The sequence below is a fragment of the Pipra filicauda genome, unplaced genomic scaffold (genome assembly GCF_003945595.2).
Source record: "Pipra filicauda isolate LSUMZ 115617 unplaced genomic scaffold, ASM394559v2 scaffold37_size4185640_pilon, whole genome shotgun sequence".
Lineage (NCBI taxonomy): Eukaryota > Metazoa > Chordata > Aves > Passeriformes > Pipridae > Pipra > Pipra filicauda.
Genome location: NW_024104509.1, coordinates 1,001,484 through 1,013,927, shown reverse-complemented (window position 1 = coordinate 1,013,927; position 12,444 = coordinate 1,001,484). Strand labels below are relative to the sequence as shown.

The 12,444-nt window shown below is 38.0% G+C and overlaps 1 protein-coding gene across 1 annotated transcript in view; it reads left to right on the top strand.

The window, feature by feature from the left end:
• The window catches only part of OSTF1 (osteoclast stimulating factor 1), a 27,249-nt gene extending 14,805 nt beyond the window's left edge, over nt 1-12,444 (top strand). Inside the window, exons 6-10 of the mRNA XM_027729008.2 lie at nt 287-394; nt 859-908; nt 1,024-1,102; nt 1,570-1,668; nt 5,524-12,444. Of these exons, the coding sequence (XP_027584809.1) occupies nt 287-394; nt 859-908; nt 1,024-1,102; nt 1,570-1,668; nt 5,524-5,582 (395 nt within the window). The 3' untranslated portion in view covers nt 5,583-12,444. The remainder of the gene's footprint in view (nt 1-286; nt 395-858; nt 909-1,023; nt 1,103-1,569; nt 1,669-5,523) is intronic.

The window sequence follows — 12,444 nt, the reverse complement described above, 5'->3', positions numbered from 1 at the left end:
TTTGAAAAGCTGAGATACAATCCTGGTAGAATTACCACTCTGTGACTGCATACACAGAAAAAGTGTGGTACCATCCATTTAACTGCATAAGGATCTGAAGGTCTTCTGGGAGTGGAAAACATTTGGTGTGACTTTGGTTTAATGAATGGTGTTGCTGCTAACTCCTTTTTTCTCTTTTTAAGTTCATTGGAAGACTGTCATTCAGAGAGAACTATGTGTCTTTAATGGTTCTGTTAACTCTTTAAAGAAAAAAAAAAAAATCGTCAAAACTGATTTTGTCTTTCAGGCAACCTAAGCTGGTTGAGAGAGTGTTTGGATAATCGAGTTGGTGTCAATGGCTTAGACAAAGCTGGAAGCACAGCTCTGTACTGGGCATGCCACGGAGGCCATAAAGGTATCAGAGAATTAATTTGAAATTACTGTTCTTTGCTTTTCTTGATGTGTTTTTCAGACTGATTGATAAAATTACAGTGCTATAACAAATAACAAAGCCTTTTTTTTATGTTGTTCTATTTTTTAAAAAAAGAAAAATTAGACTAGAAGGGAGGTTCAGCTCCATCAACTGCTGTGTGTTTTGTTGCCATTGAAGCAGGCATTCTCATCAGTGTAACTGTTAGAAGCAGAGTGGGAAGAAGGACAGACCAAAAAGAAGTTTTCTGTTATTTTGCATATTCTATGCAATAGCATGTCTTTTGACTAATGATTGTTTGCCCAATGCAGTCCGACTGTTACAGATTTTTATTAGCTGATTGGATCGCTCTTTCATTGAATCTAAATTAAAATTTATACTAAGAGTGCAAAAAGCCTGTTTTGTTTCTACTAAATTTTTCTCTTTAAACCTCTCCCTGTTTTCTGCAGATATAGTAGATGTTCTGTTTTCCCAGGCAAACCTAGAGTTAAACCAACAGGTAGGTTAAACCAACAGATCCTTACAGTAGATGTGTGATGTTATTCATCCTTGGTACAAGCTGAAAGGTTTTTTGCTGTATTTTAATCCTGTTGCTTTTCCCTCTAACTCCACAGAACAAATTGGGAGACACAGCTTTGCATGCTGCTGCATGGAAAGGTTATGCAGATATTGTAGAGATGCTGCTGGCAAAGGGTAAAGATCTTCACCAAGGTTTCAACAATCTATGTGGCAGACTAGATTCATGAATGTTTTTTAGTTTGTATTTTTAAGTGTTTTTGTATAACTGAAGTACAGTCCTTAGCCAGCTACCCTGCCTGACTCTATAAGTCTTGCAGAAAATTCTGACAGCTATTTGGAAAGTTGACATCTCACCTGCTCAAGATAGGTTTCATCCTGCTTTGCAGACAAAAGTAGGCACTTAACCCCAGAGCAGCAATGACATCTGCTTGCTAGAAAGGGAGAGTAGCCAGCAAGTTCCCTAAATAACTATAGCTTGTGGAAAAGCATCCATAACTTCTGGTCTGCTTCAGAGCAGTTCATAGGTCAGATTCCTGTGTCCGTTACTATTCTACCCACCTTACTGAAATTCATATCAGAATGCCATTGCTCGAGAAATAGCTGGGACAGTGATTCATGATGACAATTTTTCTATTATGAAGGGGCAAGAACAGATCTGAGGAACAATGAGAAGAAACTGGCTTTAGATATGGCAACCAATGCAGCTTGTGCTTCCTTACTTAAGAAGAAACAGAGTGCAGGTATTTCTGATTTTGTTTTTCTGATAAATTTTTTCTTCTAAGAGGACACTTAATGTTTTAACCAAATATCAATATGTTGAAAGCCATAAAAAACACTTGGGAGATATATGGACTGAGTTGTGTTCAAAAGGGCTCACTTGAGAGGGTTAGTTTAGATTTGTGATAGAAACGTGGTTTATCACATGCAGTGTTGCTGACTCCACACAAAGTGCCATCCTGTGTCAACAAGAGGCAAGAGTTCAGATGTGAGAATAACAAGGGAAGGAAATAGAAGACAGGTCCTTCAGATGGAAGAAAGCAAGATGGAAATTACTTTAAAAGCAATATACCACAAGGGACAGGATACGAAAGTAAAATGGTGTACTGTCTTCCCCATTGTGCTTGTCTGTTCCTCCAAACTTATGCCAAACCAACACCAACAGATGCTCCTGTTTTATTTTCTTACTGCTAATTTTTTTTTAAATTTCTTATTCCTGTATTTTTCTGAGTGACTGTCTAATAGAGAAATGAAGAAAGACTGCTTTCAGGTGTTTATCAAAATAGTGTCACTGCTTCCCACTGTGTTCATCTCTCCTGATAGCACAGTGCCGTGTCCAAAGGAGTTAAAAAGATAAAAAGCTATTTTAAAAAGCTGAACAAAAACTGAATGGTCCAGTATTGTGTAACTAATACTGCCTGTAGTTTTCAGGGGGCTGAAGTTAGGGTGGAAACCCTAGTTGAAATTATTTAAAAACAGAGGCAGAGTTAAAGCTGGTTTTGTTGGGATATGCAGTCTAGCAACTGTATTATCACAGGACGAGTGAGAAAAGAGGGAATGCTAACCTGTGGGAGCTTAGTGGTTATGGGAATTAAATGGTGGAAGAGCTGACTACAGCTTTAGATGCCAAGAGGAGCAGTTGCAGCAAAAATACTATCCAGCTCTTTGGTTGAGGTAATATCAGGATTTCCCAGAAAACTTCTGACAAATTATTTTGACTCTGAAGAAAGCAGTTGTAACAAAGGGCAGAATTCCTTCTGTTTCTGTATTTTTTTCTAAAGGTGGTTAATCCCTGTTAGGAGCACTTACTTCATCTTTGCATGTTAATTGTAGGCACCTGGTACAGGTGTGTTCTCTGTTCTGATGTCCCTCATAACTGTATTAATGTTTGATTTCCTGATCCTAAGTAACTAATCTTCTACTTTGTCACTCCCTCTAAATTAATTTAGTTTCGTGGCTGGCTAATTTTTCATCCTTAGTCACTTTGTCTATCACTGGCCTCTGGTACCCTCACACCCTGTCTTTTCTTGCTTGCCTGAGCTGATATTCTCAGTCTAACTGCAGTTTCAGTATTAGCTTCCATGTTTGCTTTTCTACCTTAATTTGTCCTTTTAAATATCTCTGACACTGCTGATCTGTATACTTTTCTTGCATTTTGTATTTTCTTGGCTATTTTCAGTAATTTTGTTTGTTCTGTTGAGTTTGCATTTCAGTATTTCCAATCTCTATAAGTGAAACAATTGTTCTTTTTCAGAAATTCGATTCTATATCAGTAGTCTTCCTGTCCCCAGTTCCAAATCTGTTCTTATTTAGATACAGCTTCTATCATACTCCATTTATAAAACTGTTTTATTGGAGGAAGCTTACATTGCCTCCACTTAAATGTTCAGTTTTGTTTTACATGTACACACACACATTCAAATGCCATAATTGCTGAAATTGCTGAAATAATTCTAAAACATTAGAATTATTAAAGTCATGTCATGGAAATGCAAAAAGATTACATTATTTGTGCTACTGAACAAGAGAACAACTATTTCAGCAAAGCCTTTGACACCATCTCCCACAGCATACTCCTGGAAAAGCTGGCAGCCCATGGCTTGGACAGGGGCACTCTGTGCTGGGTTAGGAACTGGCTGGAGGGCTGGGCCCAGAGAGTGGTGGTGAACGGGGCTGCATCCAGTTGGCAACCGGGCACTAGTGGTGTCCCCCAGGGATCGGTGTTGGGCCCAGTTCTGTTTAATATCTTTATTGATGATCTGGATGAGAGGATTGAGTCCACCATTAGCAAATTTGCAGATGACACCAAATTGAGGGGGAGTGTTGATCAGCTGGAAGGCAGGAGGGCTCTGCAGAGGGACCTGGATAGGTTGGAGAGTTGGGCTGATTCCAACGGGATGAGGTTCAACAAGGCCAAGTGCCGGGTCCTGCACTTTGGCCACAACAACCCCCTGCAGCGCTACAGGCTGGGCACAGAGTGGCTGGAGAGCAGCCAGACAGAGAGGGACCTGGGAGTTTGGATTGACAGGAAGCTGAACATGAGCCAGCAGTGTGCCCAGATGGCCAAGAAGGCCAATGGCATCCTGGCCTGGATCAGAAACAGTGTGGCCAGCAGGACCAGGGAAGTGATTCTGCCCCTGTACTCAGCGCTGGTGAGGCCACACCTGGACTACTGTGTCCAGTTCTGGGCCCCTCAGTTCAGGAAGGATATTGAGGTGCTGGAGCAGGTCCAGAGAAGAGCAACAAGGCTGGTGGAGGAACTGGAGCACAAGTCCTATGAGGAGAGGCTGAGGGAGCTGGGGTTGTTCAGCCTGGAGAAGAGGAAGCTCAGGGGAGACCTCCTCACTCTCTACAACTCCCTGAAAGGAGGTTGTAGCCAGGTGGGGGTTGGTCTCTTCTCCCAGGCAGCGATCAGTAAGACAAGAGGGCATGGTCTTAAGCTGTGCCAGGAGAAGTTTAGGTTAGATATTAGGAAGAAATTTTTTACAGAGAGACTAATCAGGCATTGGAATGGGCTGCCCAGGGGTAACTATGGGGGTGTTGGATCAAGGGTTGGACTTGATGATCTCTGAGGTCCTTTCCAACCTGGCTGATTCTATGATTATGCAGAATAAATGGAATTCATATTTTCTCAAAGTATGGCCCCTTTAGCATAGAGCTCTGCAATTTCTTTTCTTCCCTTTCCGTTCTTCCTTTGCTGCTTCTCCTACTCAAAAAGAAAAATAATTTTTTTTTTCAGTTAGATTTCTTTTCTCGAGACAATTAAGCAAGTCAGTTTTAAACTTATCCTAGATTTCTGGAATAAGAAAGAGTAACACAGTTATCAATTCTGTGAATTATGTCAGGCTACACCTGTTTTTTTTAATACTTTAAGATGTTATTGCAAAACTACAACTAACTAGGATCTCGTGATGTACAATGTTATATATGTTATCTGTAATCCATATTCCTATTCCTATATATTTGAAAATCTGTGGGAAAATAATCATCTATCCCAAAAGCCCATGCTGTTTATCTTGGTAAGATAAATAGGTGTAGTTCTCCAGGTACTGCTGCACATCCTGGTAAATATACTTTAATACTCCGTTTTCCTGCTTAGTATCCTTCACAGACAAAGGCTCGTAAGTGTATCTAACAAATAACTAGTCAGGACAAAATATAGATGAGAAAGGGGGGATGGGAAAAATAAATGGAATGTGTTTGATTTTAGGCAGAGAATGGCAGCCAGCTAGGCACTATCCCCACTTTATGAGAATAAAACCATGGAGGCTCTTCTACCAGCTCAGTGGTCCTATCCTTTGTGATTTAAAAGTAATATATGCAGAAAATAGGATTAAAGAGTTCAAGCTCTGGCGTACAGGTTCAAAGGAGCCAGAACATGGCTCTTGAAGGTCACAGACTAAATCTCCTAGGTAGGAGGTGTGATTACTGGTTTAGCCCTGCATTTGAGATCCAGATCTACGGCCCCATCTGTGTAGCCCTAACATCTCTAAATGATGGAGGAATCAGGTTTGTTTGGTCCTGGTTTGCAAGCATTGCAAATGTGAGTAATTTTCTGATTTTATCCCAGATTAAGAGAGAGTTTTCTTTCTTTCCAGATACAGTCCGAACACTGAGTAATGCAGAGGAATACCTTGATGATGAAGACTCTGATTAACTTTTTTCATTCAGCATAAAGAACTATAACTTGCGTTGCCTATGTCAGTCTCAAAACATATCTTTGCAACTGTAAAAATATCTTATGTTGAGTATTGCAGTCTTCCAGTATAGCATATAAATGAGTGGGTGAAATCATGCTTTCCAAAGGAATAATCTTTCCTTAGGCCAGAAGATGTCATATTTTGAATCAGAGTTCCTTTGGAAGTGTCTCACAGAGGAAGTGTGGTGTACCATTACTATTGAATGGGCGGAAGACCATATTCTAAACTCACGTTTCATCTCAGGCCTTCCCAGCAAGTGCCTTGCATCTCTGGAATGCGTTTCTCAAACTGAAAGGTCCTTCTGGGACAGCAAGACACCATTGCTAACATTTTCCAAAATCTCCCTGGGCATAGTTTCCTTTGTGCAGCTAATACTGACAGAGTCAGTACTGGCTGACAGGCATGAATGGGCATTCTGCTATAGAGAGGGACCATTATTTGCCCACGTGGAGCCAGCATGACAAAGTTTGATTTTTATTTTTGGTAAAATTTTTTCCCTTCCTTCCTCTACCCCTCTGAGTAAAGTGCAAAATGACCTAGGATGATCTGCCCCAGGATACTTTGTCTTCTCTATTGCTATGGGCCCAATCCCTGAAATGTTAACTCAGGTGAAATGCTTGCTTAAGTCAGGTTTGCTTGAGAAATATACTTAATTCTGAATTTGGTGGCTTGGTTATTTTGCTTTTTGAAGTGCATTATGCTGAAACTATTTGTAGTGAAAAGAAGACAGAATATTTTTCTATTTATCCTGCCTAAAATTTTTAGTACCGATCTCTTTCTTTTACTTTGTAAAAGTGCTCTTGTATTTTGTCCTAAATTACCTCAAAGTTGAAGTGTGTTTGAAGGAATGAGGGAAGATGTATATCAAATATACCACAGGTATTTAGAAGAGATACCTTAAGCTGAATAAACATTTTTAAAATGCGTTGCTTCTTCCTGTGAATTAAAGAGAACTAAAAAATTATTGAGCCACTTTCAAGCTTCCCTGCAGAGTTAAAAAACAGTACTTTCTTTAGATTGCTCAAATAGCTGCAGCCAAATATTGTACCTTACTGAAGGGTACTTTCTTACTGTGATGGTAAGAAAATGTTACAAGTATTTGAGATACAATCTCATATTCAATTTTTGTTGCTAATTTCTCTAGTAGAGACTTTTAACAAATTCATTCCAACACAGTAATCTGGCATACCAAAACAAAATCAAAAAAAAAGGGGGGGGAAAAAAAAAAGAAAAGGAAAAAAAAAAACCTCTTGCAAAAGATTGGGGATAAGTGAAAAACTCTTGTGAAAGACTGGAGATAAATGAAAAGCTCTTGAGAAAGTCTGGGGATAAACAAAGCTCTTGAGAAAGTCTGGGGATAAACAAAGCTCTTGAGAAAGTCTGGGGATAAACAAAGCTCTTGAGAAAGTCTGGGGATAAATGAAAAGCTCTTGAGAAAGTCGGGGGATAAATGAAAATCACACTAAGTATTTTAGAGATTAAAAGAAGTCTAGAGCACTCTTAATTTCCCACTTTTAAAAATACACTCAACCAGATTTTTTATTTTTATTAGATACAGGTAACGCTTGCTAAGCACTTATCAAAGAAGGCAGTGCTCGATTGACCTGAACTGTGTAAGATGGAGGCATTGCACAAATAGTCATCTGCACATATAATTGAAAACTGTTTAAATGTTAAAACTGTAGAACAAATGGTTTAACCCTATGGAATACTGTGGCTACATGAACAGTGATGTTTTATTTTGTATGAGCTTGAATATCCTAGAGGGGAAGAAATAAAAAAAAAAAAAAAGCCACCATTTTTTTCTCTCTAGCTTTCATTAGGACAATTGTTGAACATAACTCTTAATAGACAGAGACTGTTCTGCTTCATATTTAATCAGCCAGCTATTCTGCTAGCTCAGCTTTTTACCATAGTGAAACTACATTTTATGATGCATGCTGTTGATTAAAATGATACGATTTCAAAGTGCAAGTTTAAAAGGTCCTGTAATGAGAGGCAAGAAGGTTCTTGAGTCTTTTTCCTGCATAAATGAAGCTCACAAGATTAAAATTCTTCAGTGTCACAGGATGTGGAGAGAATGGCTCTTCCCAAGTCATTGTATTCTCTATTGAGTTTTGGAGGCAGAGTTTGTATTCATAAATAACTCTTAATGTAATGTCTTCTGCTGCCATGGGTTCAACATCCTACAAGGAAAACATTATGCTCATGTCTCTGGAATTAACAGCTGCCAGAAGACCCTGTGTTCTGCAGATGCTGCAAAAGAAGAATGGTGACAGAAGCACAAGCTGAGCCCAGAGATTGCATCTGAAGTTCTTACCACTGAAAGAAGCACATTTACATTGCAAGGCAGCTAGCAAGTGGTGTAATTTGTTTCCAAGACCAAAATTATCGCTTTTGTTTTTTATCCACAACTTTGTTTTCCTTCATGAGACTTTCTGCTTATCTTGTGAAATACAGATCACTGTGAAAGTTTTCAGGCAATAAATTACTTTTTGCCTAACTCCAGCAGTGTAAGTTTTGATGTAAAAAACAAAACACAACCCAAACTGAATGTCCTACAAGCTAGAAGGAGTTACAGCTGGAGTAAGCTGATACAATTTCTTACCAGTCTTACTAGTTATGCAAACCTACTTACTCCCTCTACTTTTCTTCAATCTATGTGCCACTGCAGGCTCATGGATAAATTTAAGACTTTTTTCAAGGGCACCTACATTCAGTGTTGTAACAATAAGAAAAGTATTTTTTTTTAGGAGCAGCAAAGTGAAAGTTTTCAAGCTCACAGTGTCTTCTAACTGAACGTTGAAGGATATTCTGTCTTGTGTACTTCTGCTTGAAATAACATGTGTGCCTTTCTATTGAAAATAGCTATGGTCCACGTAGAAATTATGTGCTGTTAGGGGATACTTGAATTGATTGGAAGCTTTTTCAAACCAAACTGGTAAATCTTCTGTTGGCTTAATCAAAAAAACTGAAGTGTTTAATCCCTTTTTTCTAGGAGAAAAAATGGGATATTTTTTGAATTGTCTTAGATTCTGGATAATTTTCAAGTTAGTATGCTGTTTTACTAAGACAAACCCCACTTTACTGGATTCCACTCTTACATATGCCATCACCTGAAATTTAATTTGCTTAAAACAGTTAAGGTCACACAAAAGGATTAAACTGAGTAGCCCGTTTCTAACAAAGTCTCCACCTTAGAACTCTTAAGTCCTAATTTCTGACAACGGTGTCATGTTTCTTGTTTGAGTTTTATGTCAAAGACTGAAGATTGGCAAAAGTCTGACCATGTGATCATTTCAGTTGTATATAGTCAGGTGTTCAAGCATGCAGCATACATCACAGAATTAAAAATTTGTTTTCAGCCATTGCCACCTCCCAGTGAAACCTTTGAAATGTACCACTGAGCCCATTGCATAACAAGTAATGGGCCATCAGTCTGCTGCTTCCTGAGTCTATCACTTCTCCTCTGTCCAGTGGGAGATTTTTCTTTCAGATACGGATTATTTGGAATATGTGCTGTTTCTTATAATGAAAATCCATATTCCTTCTTTCTCTTCTGTCCAAGACTGACTCCTAACTTTAAGGAACTTTAGTGAGATTTAATATAAAACAAATATAAAGACATGTAGAACCGCAAGCAAATTGGACATTTGAAAGTTTTTTATAGTAATATTTCCAATTTGAATTCTGAAGCAAGTCTCTGGAATCCAGTGAAGATAAATGGGAAATGGAGGACCCCTGTTTTTAAACTCAGTACAAACCTGTATTTGTTTTCTTGATTTGTGTTACTTAATATGCTACATTTTTGCTCACAGCTGTACTGCAGTCACACCTCCACTTGACTTCACTTCTACAAGGACATACTGAAATTAATCATCTTCAGATGTACTCAACATAGAATTAAATCCTCAGAATTTATATCCAATTTTTATGTACCTTCCCTGTTGAGACTTCTATAACACAGGTAGTTTCACAGTGTTAGTAGTTTACTCAGACTTTTTTAATAAAAGGCTTAAATTTTATCTTCTCATATGATTTCCCTAAGGCGGGTAAAGTTATGGTACATTTCAGGTAATCTGTCAATGTTTGCTTTTATGCTTTTCCCTAAGATTTCTGTTCAAGCCTAGAAAATTCCAACTGCCTGGCTATGAATTTAAAACAGAAGAGGAATCAAGAAATAAAAATATATGTGGCCTACATGCACTTACCCTGAAAGCAAGAGCAGTAAACATATTGTTAACAAAAAAGTTGTATGACGGGTAGGTTGAGTAGCAGGCACTGTACTTAAGAGAAACTTGTATAGATTCATTAAAGCCCTGAGCTAGCATTTACTTTGGCTTTAACAACTTCCAGAAAAGGTGGCCCATTCAGTTACAGTTCCATGAGTACTTTTCTAAAATATAGTTTCCACCTGGAGTTAGTATTGACGGCAGCAGGAGTTCAGGAACAACACGCAGACAATCAGTGTGATCAAAGCGATGTCCAATTTATTAATTAAATGAGTTAACTTTTATACAGTTTAGTTTCTTCCGGGTACATGCTTACAATAAGGTGATTGGATAGCTCAGTCTGTGCACGCGTCTCATGCTTTCAGTTCATTGGTTCTGGAGCTCTGTCCGCGCAGCCTGACGTCGTACGTGCCGCCCAAAGTCCCTAATATCGATCCACCTTTAGGGCCTTTCCGAGATTCTGCAGGTGTTTCTTTATCTCCAGTTTTCCCACAACTTTCAGCTATAAACACACGACTTTCTCATACCTAGCAACTGTAAACATACAGTATTGTATTCACACAGCTAACAATTATAAACTCAACATAATTTCACACAGTCTGCAAGTATAAACACCACGCAGCTTGCAACTTCCAAAGTTGTATCAAGCAAGGCCTACAAAAATGCAGGAGAAATTGTTCACAGAATCCTGCTCTCCCAACAAGTTAGAGCAGTGGAAAGTCATGAAGTAACACAAATGTGACCAAATTTCATCCTGCTAAAAGACTGTAGAGTGCTCTCTAGTCAGACAAGAATAGTTTAAAGGCTTGAATCACTTCAGAGGCTGAACCACTGCAGGTATTTTCTCATAGAAAGATGTCTGAAGGTGAACAGTTTATGTAGGCTTCTTACAACCAGTGCTGGAAATGCTTGAATTACTTCAGTTGGTGTGACAAGATCGTTCAAGTTAATTGAGTTTGAAATGAAAAGCCATTATTACACAGAAGAAAATAGGTTGAAAGGGTTTGGTGATGCTTGTATTTTTAGTCATTTCCATTCAGTTTTAACCAAAGCCAGACTATTCCAGACACAGCTACAGTAGTTTTCTAACCACTTAAATCCAGTTTTACTCATTTTAGGGAAACTCCATTTCAGTGGTATATTGCCATTTTAAGGGCTGTTAACTGTTAGTTCTCTGAGCTCTGGCTTTGCACTTTTCCTGGTTGCACCAGTAACCTCTTAAACCAGTGTCTGCAGCCTACAAGCTATTATTCTTCACATTTCGGTACTTAAAAACTTTAAATGAAATCTAGTATTCTTGTGCTGGGCTTAGTTTTCCATTTGTTCAAACTGATGGCTGACTGAAGTGCACTGTAGCCATATCCTTACTGTTAAAAAGTATTTTGAAATTTAAAGAAAAGAGAAAAATTAAAACAGCCTAGTGTATGTACGTTACATATCTAATAATATTCTTGAGCTATGGGTTTGTGAAAATTCATGACATCTTAGATGCAAAAAGGTAAGAGTGCAATATGGAATCTCTTTGCGTATATAGTGGAAAGACCAATCATTGAAATACCTAGACACCAATATTATTTTTATGTAAATGCATACAGATAGCCTGAAATTTATCTTACCAGATTGTGTAGTAAAAGTGTACACATACCTATGGATTGATTTGTGGCTTTTTAAAAATTAAATTACCATTTGTCTAAACTCAATTTGTGGTTTCCAGGGTGCATTTGCTTTGGAATCAGAAGAAGGAACTTCAGTCTCACATGAAAGAATTAAAAAATATTTTTTGTGTGTCTGGTGTTTTTACAAACCTGTAACTTCATGCTTGGAGATGAGCTGAAAAAAATATCTGCTTAATACTTCATGTATTAAGACACAAGTTTTAAAATTCTGCTTTTTAAAACCTGCTAAGCATGGATTGAGTCTAACATACTTCCTTCTTGTGTGAAAAGACAATTTGATCCAAACTGTAATATGTTAATGTATTACTGATTTTTGTTCCTATATGTCAGAGCTTTTTTATTTAATCAATCATTTTAATTGTATTTTAAGTAAAGTTAAGTAAACTACTGATTTCTTGGATACCATGCTCTGGAAACTGGTCGCACATCTGTCTTGGTCCACCCAAATGCATCACTTTATTACTTTATCAGGTGGACTTTGTTAATGAACTAAGTGGTTCTCCTATTTGAATTTAAAGAACAAAGCTGAATTCTTTTGCTTTCCATATCAAGCCTGCAGACCTCATTGCATCCCCTATGCAATTCCATTTTTTTGTGTTGACCAGACCCTAATCACTGTAGGGTACAAACAAACCTATTGTGTGTGTGCATGGTGGCTACACAGACAGGCTTTGCCAAATGCAACTGGAGTCAAGAAAATTGAAGCTAAAGAATTGTGCCCAGTCTCTCGATTTCTGGTTAAAGAATGCAGCATGAGATAGCACCAAAATTACTTGCTCGCTATAAAATGAGTGAATTTCTTGACTTGAATTTTTCATAGCTCTCTAATGTAAAAATATGTACATACTAGAGAACAAAGCCTAATTTGTAGAACAATTATTGGTTCTCCTAATAAAAATATATGTAAAGTT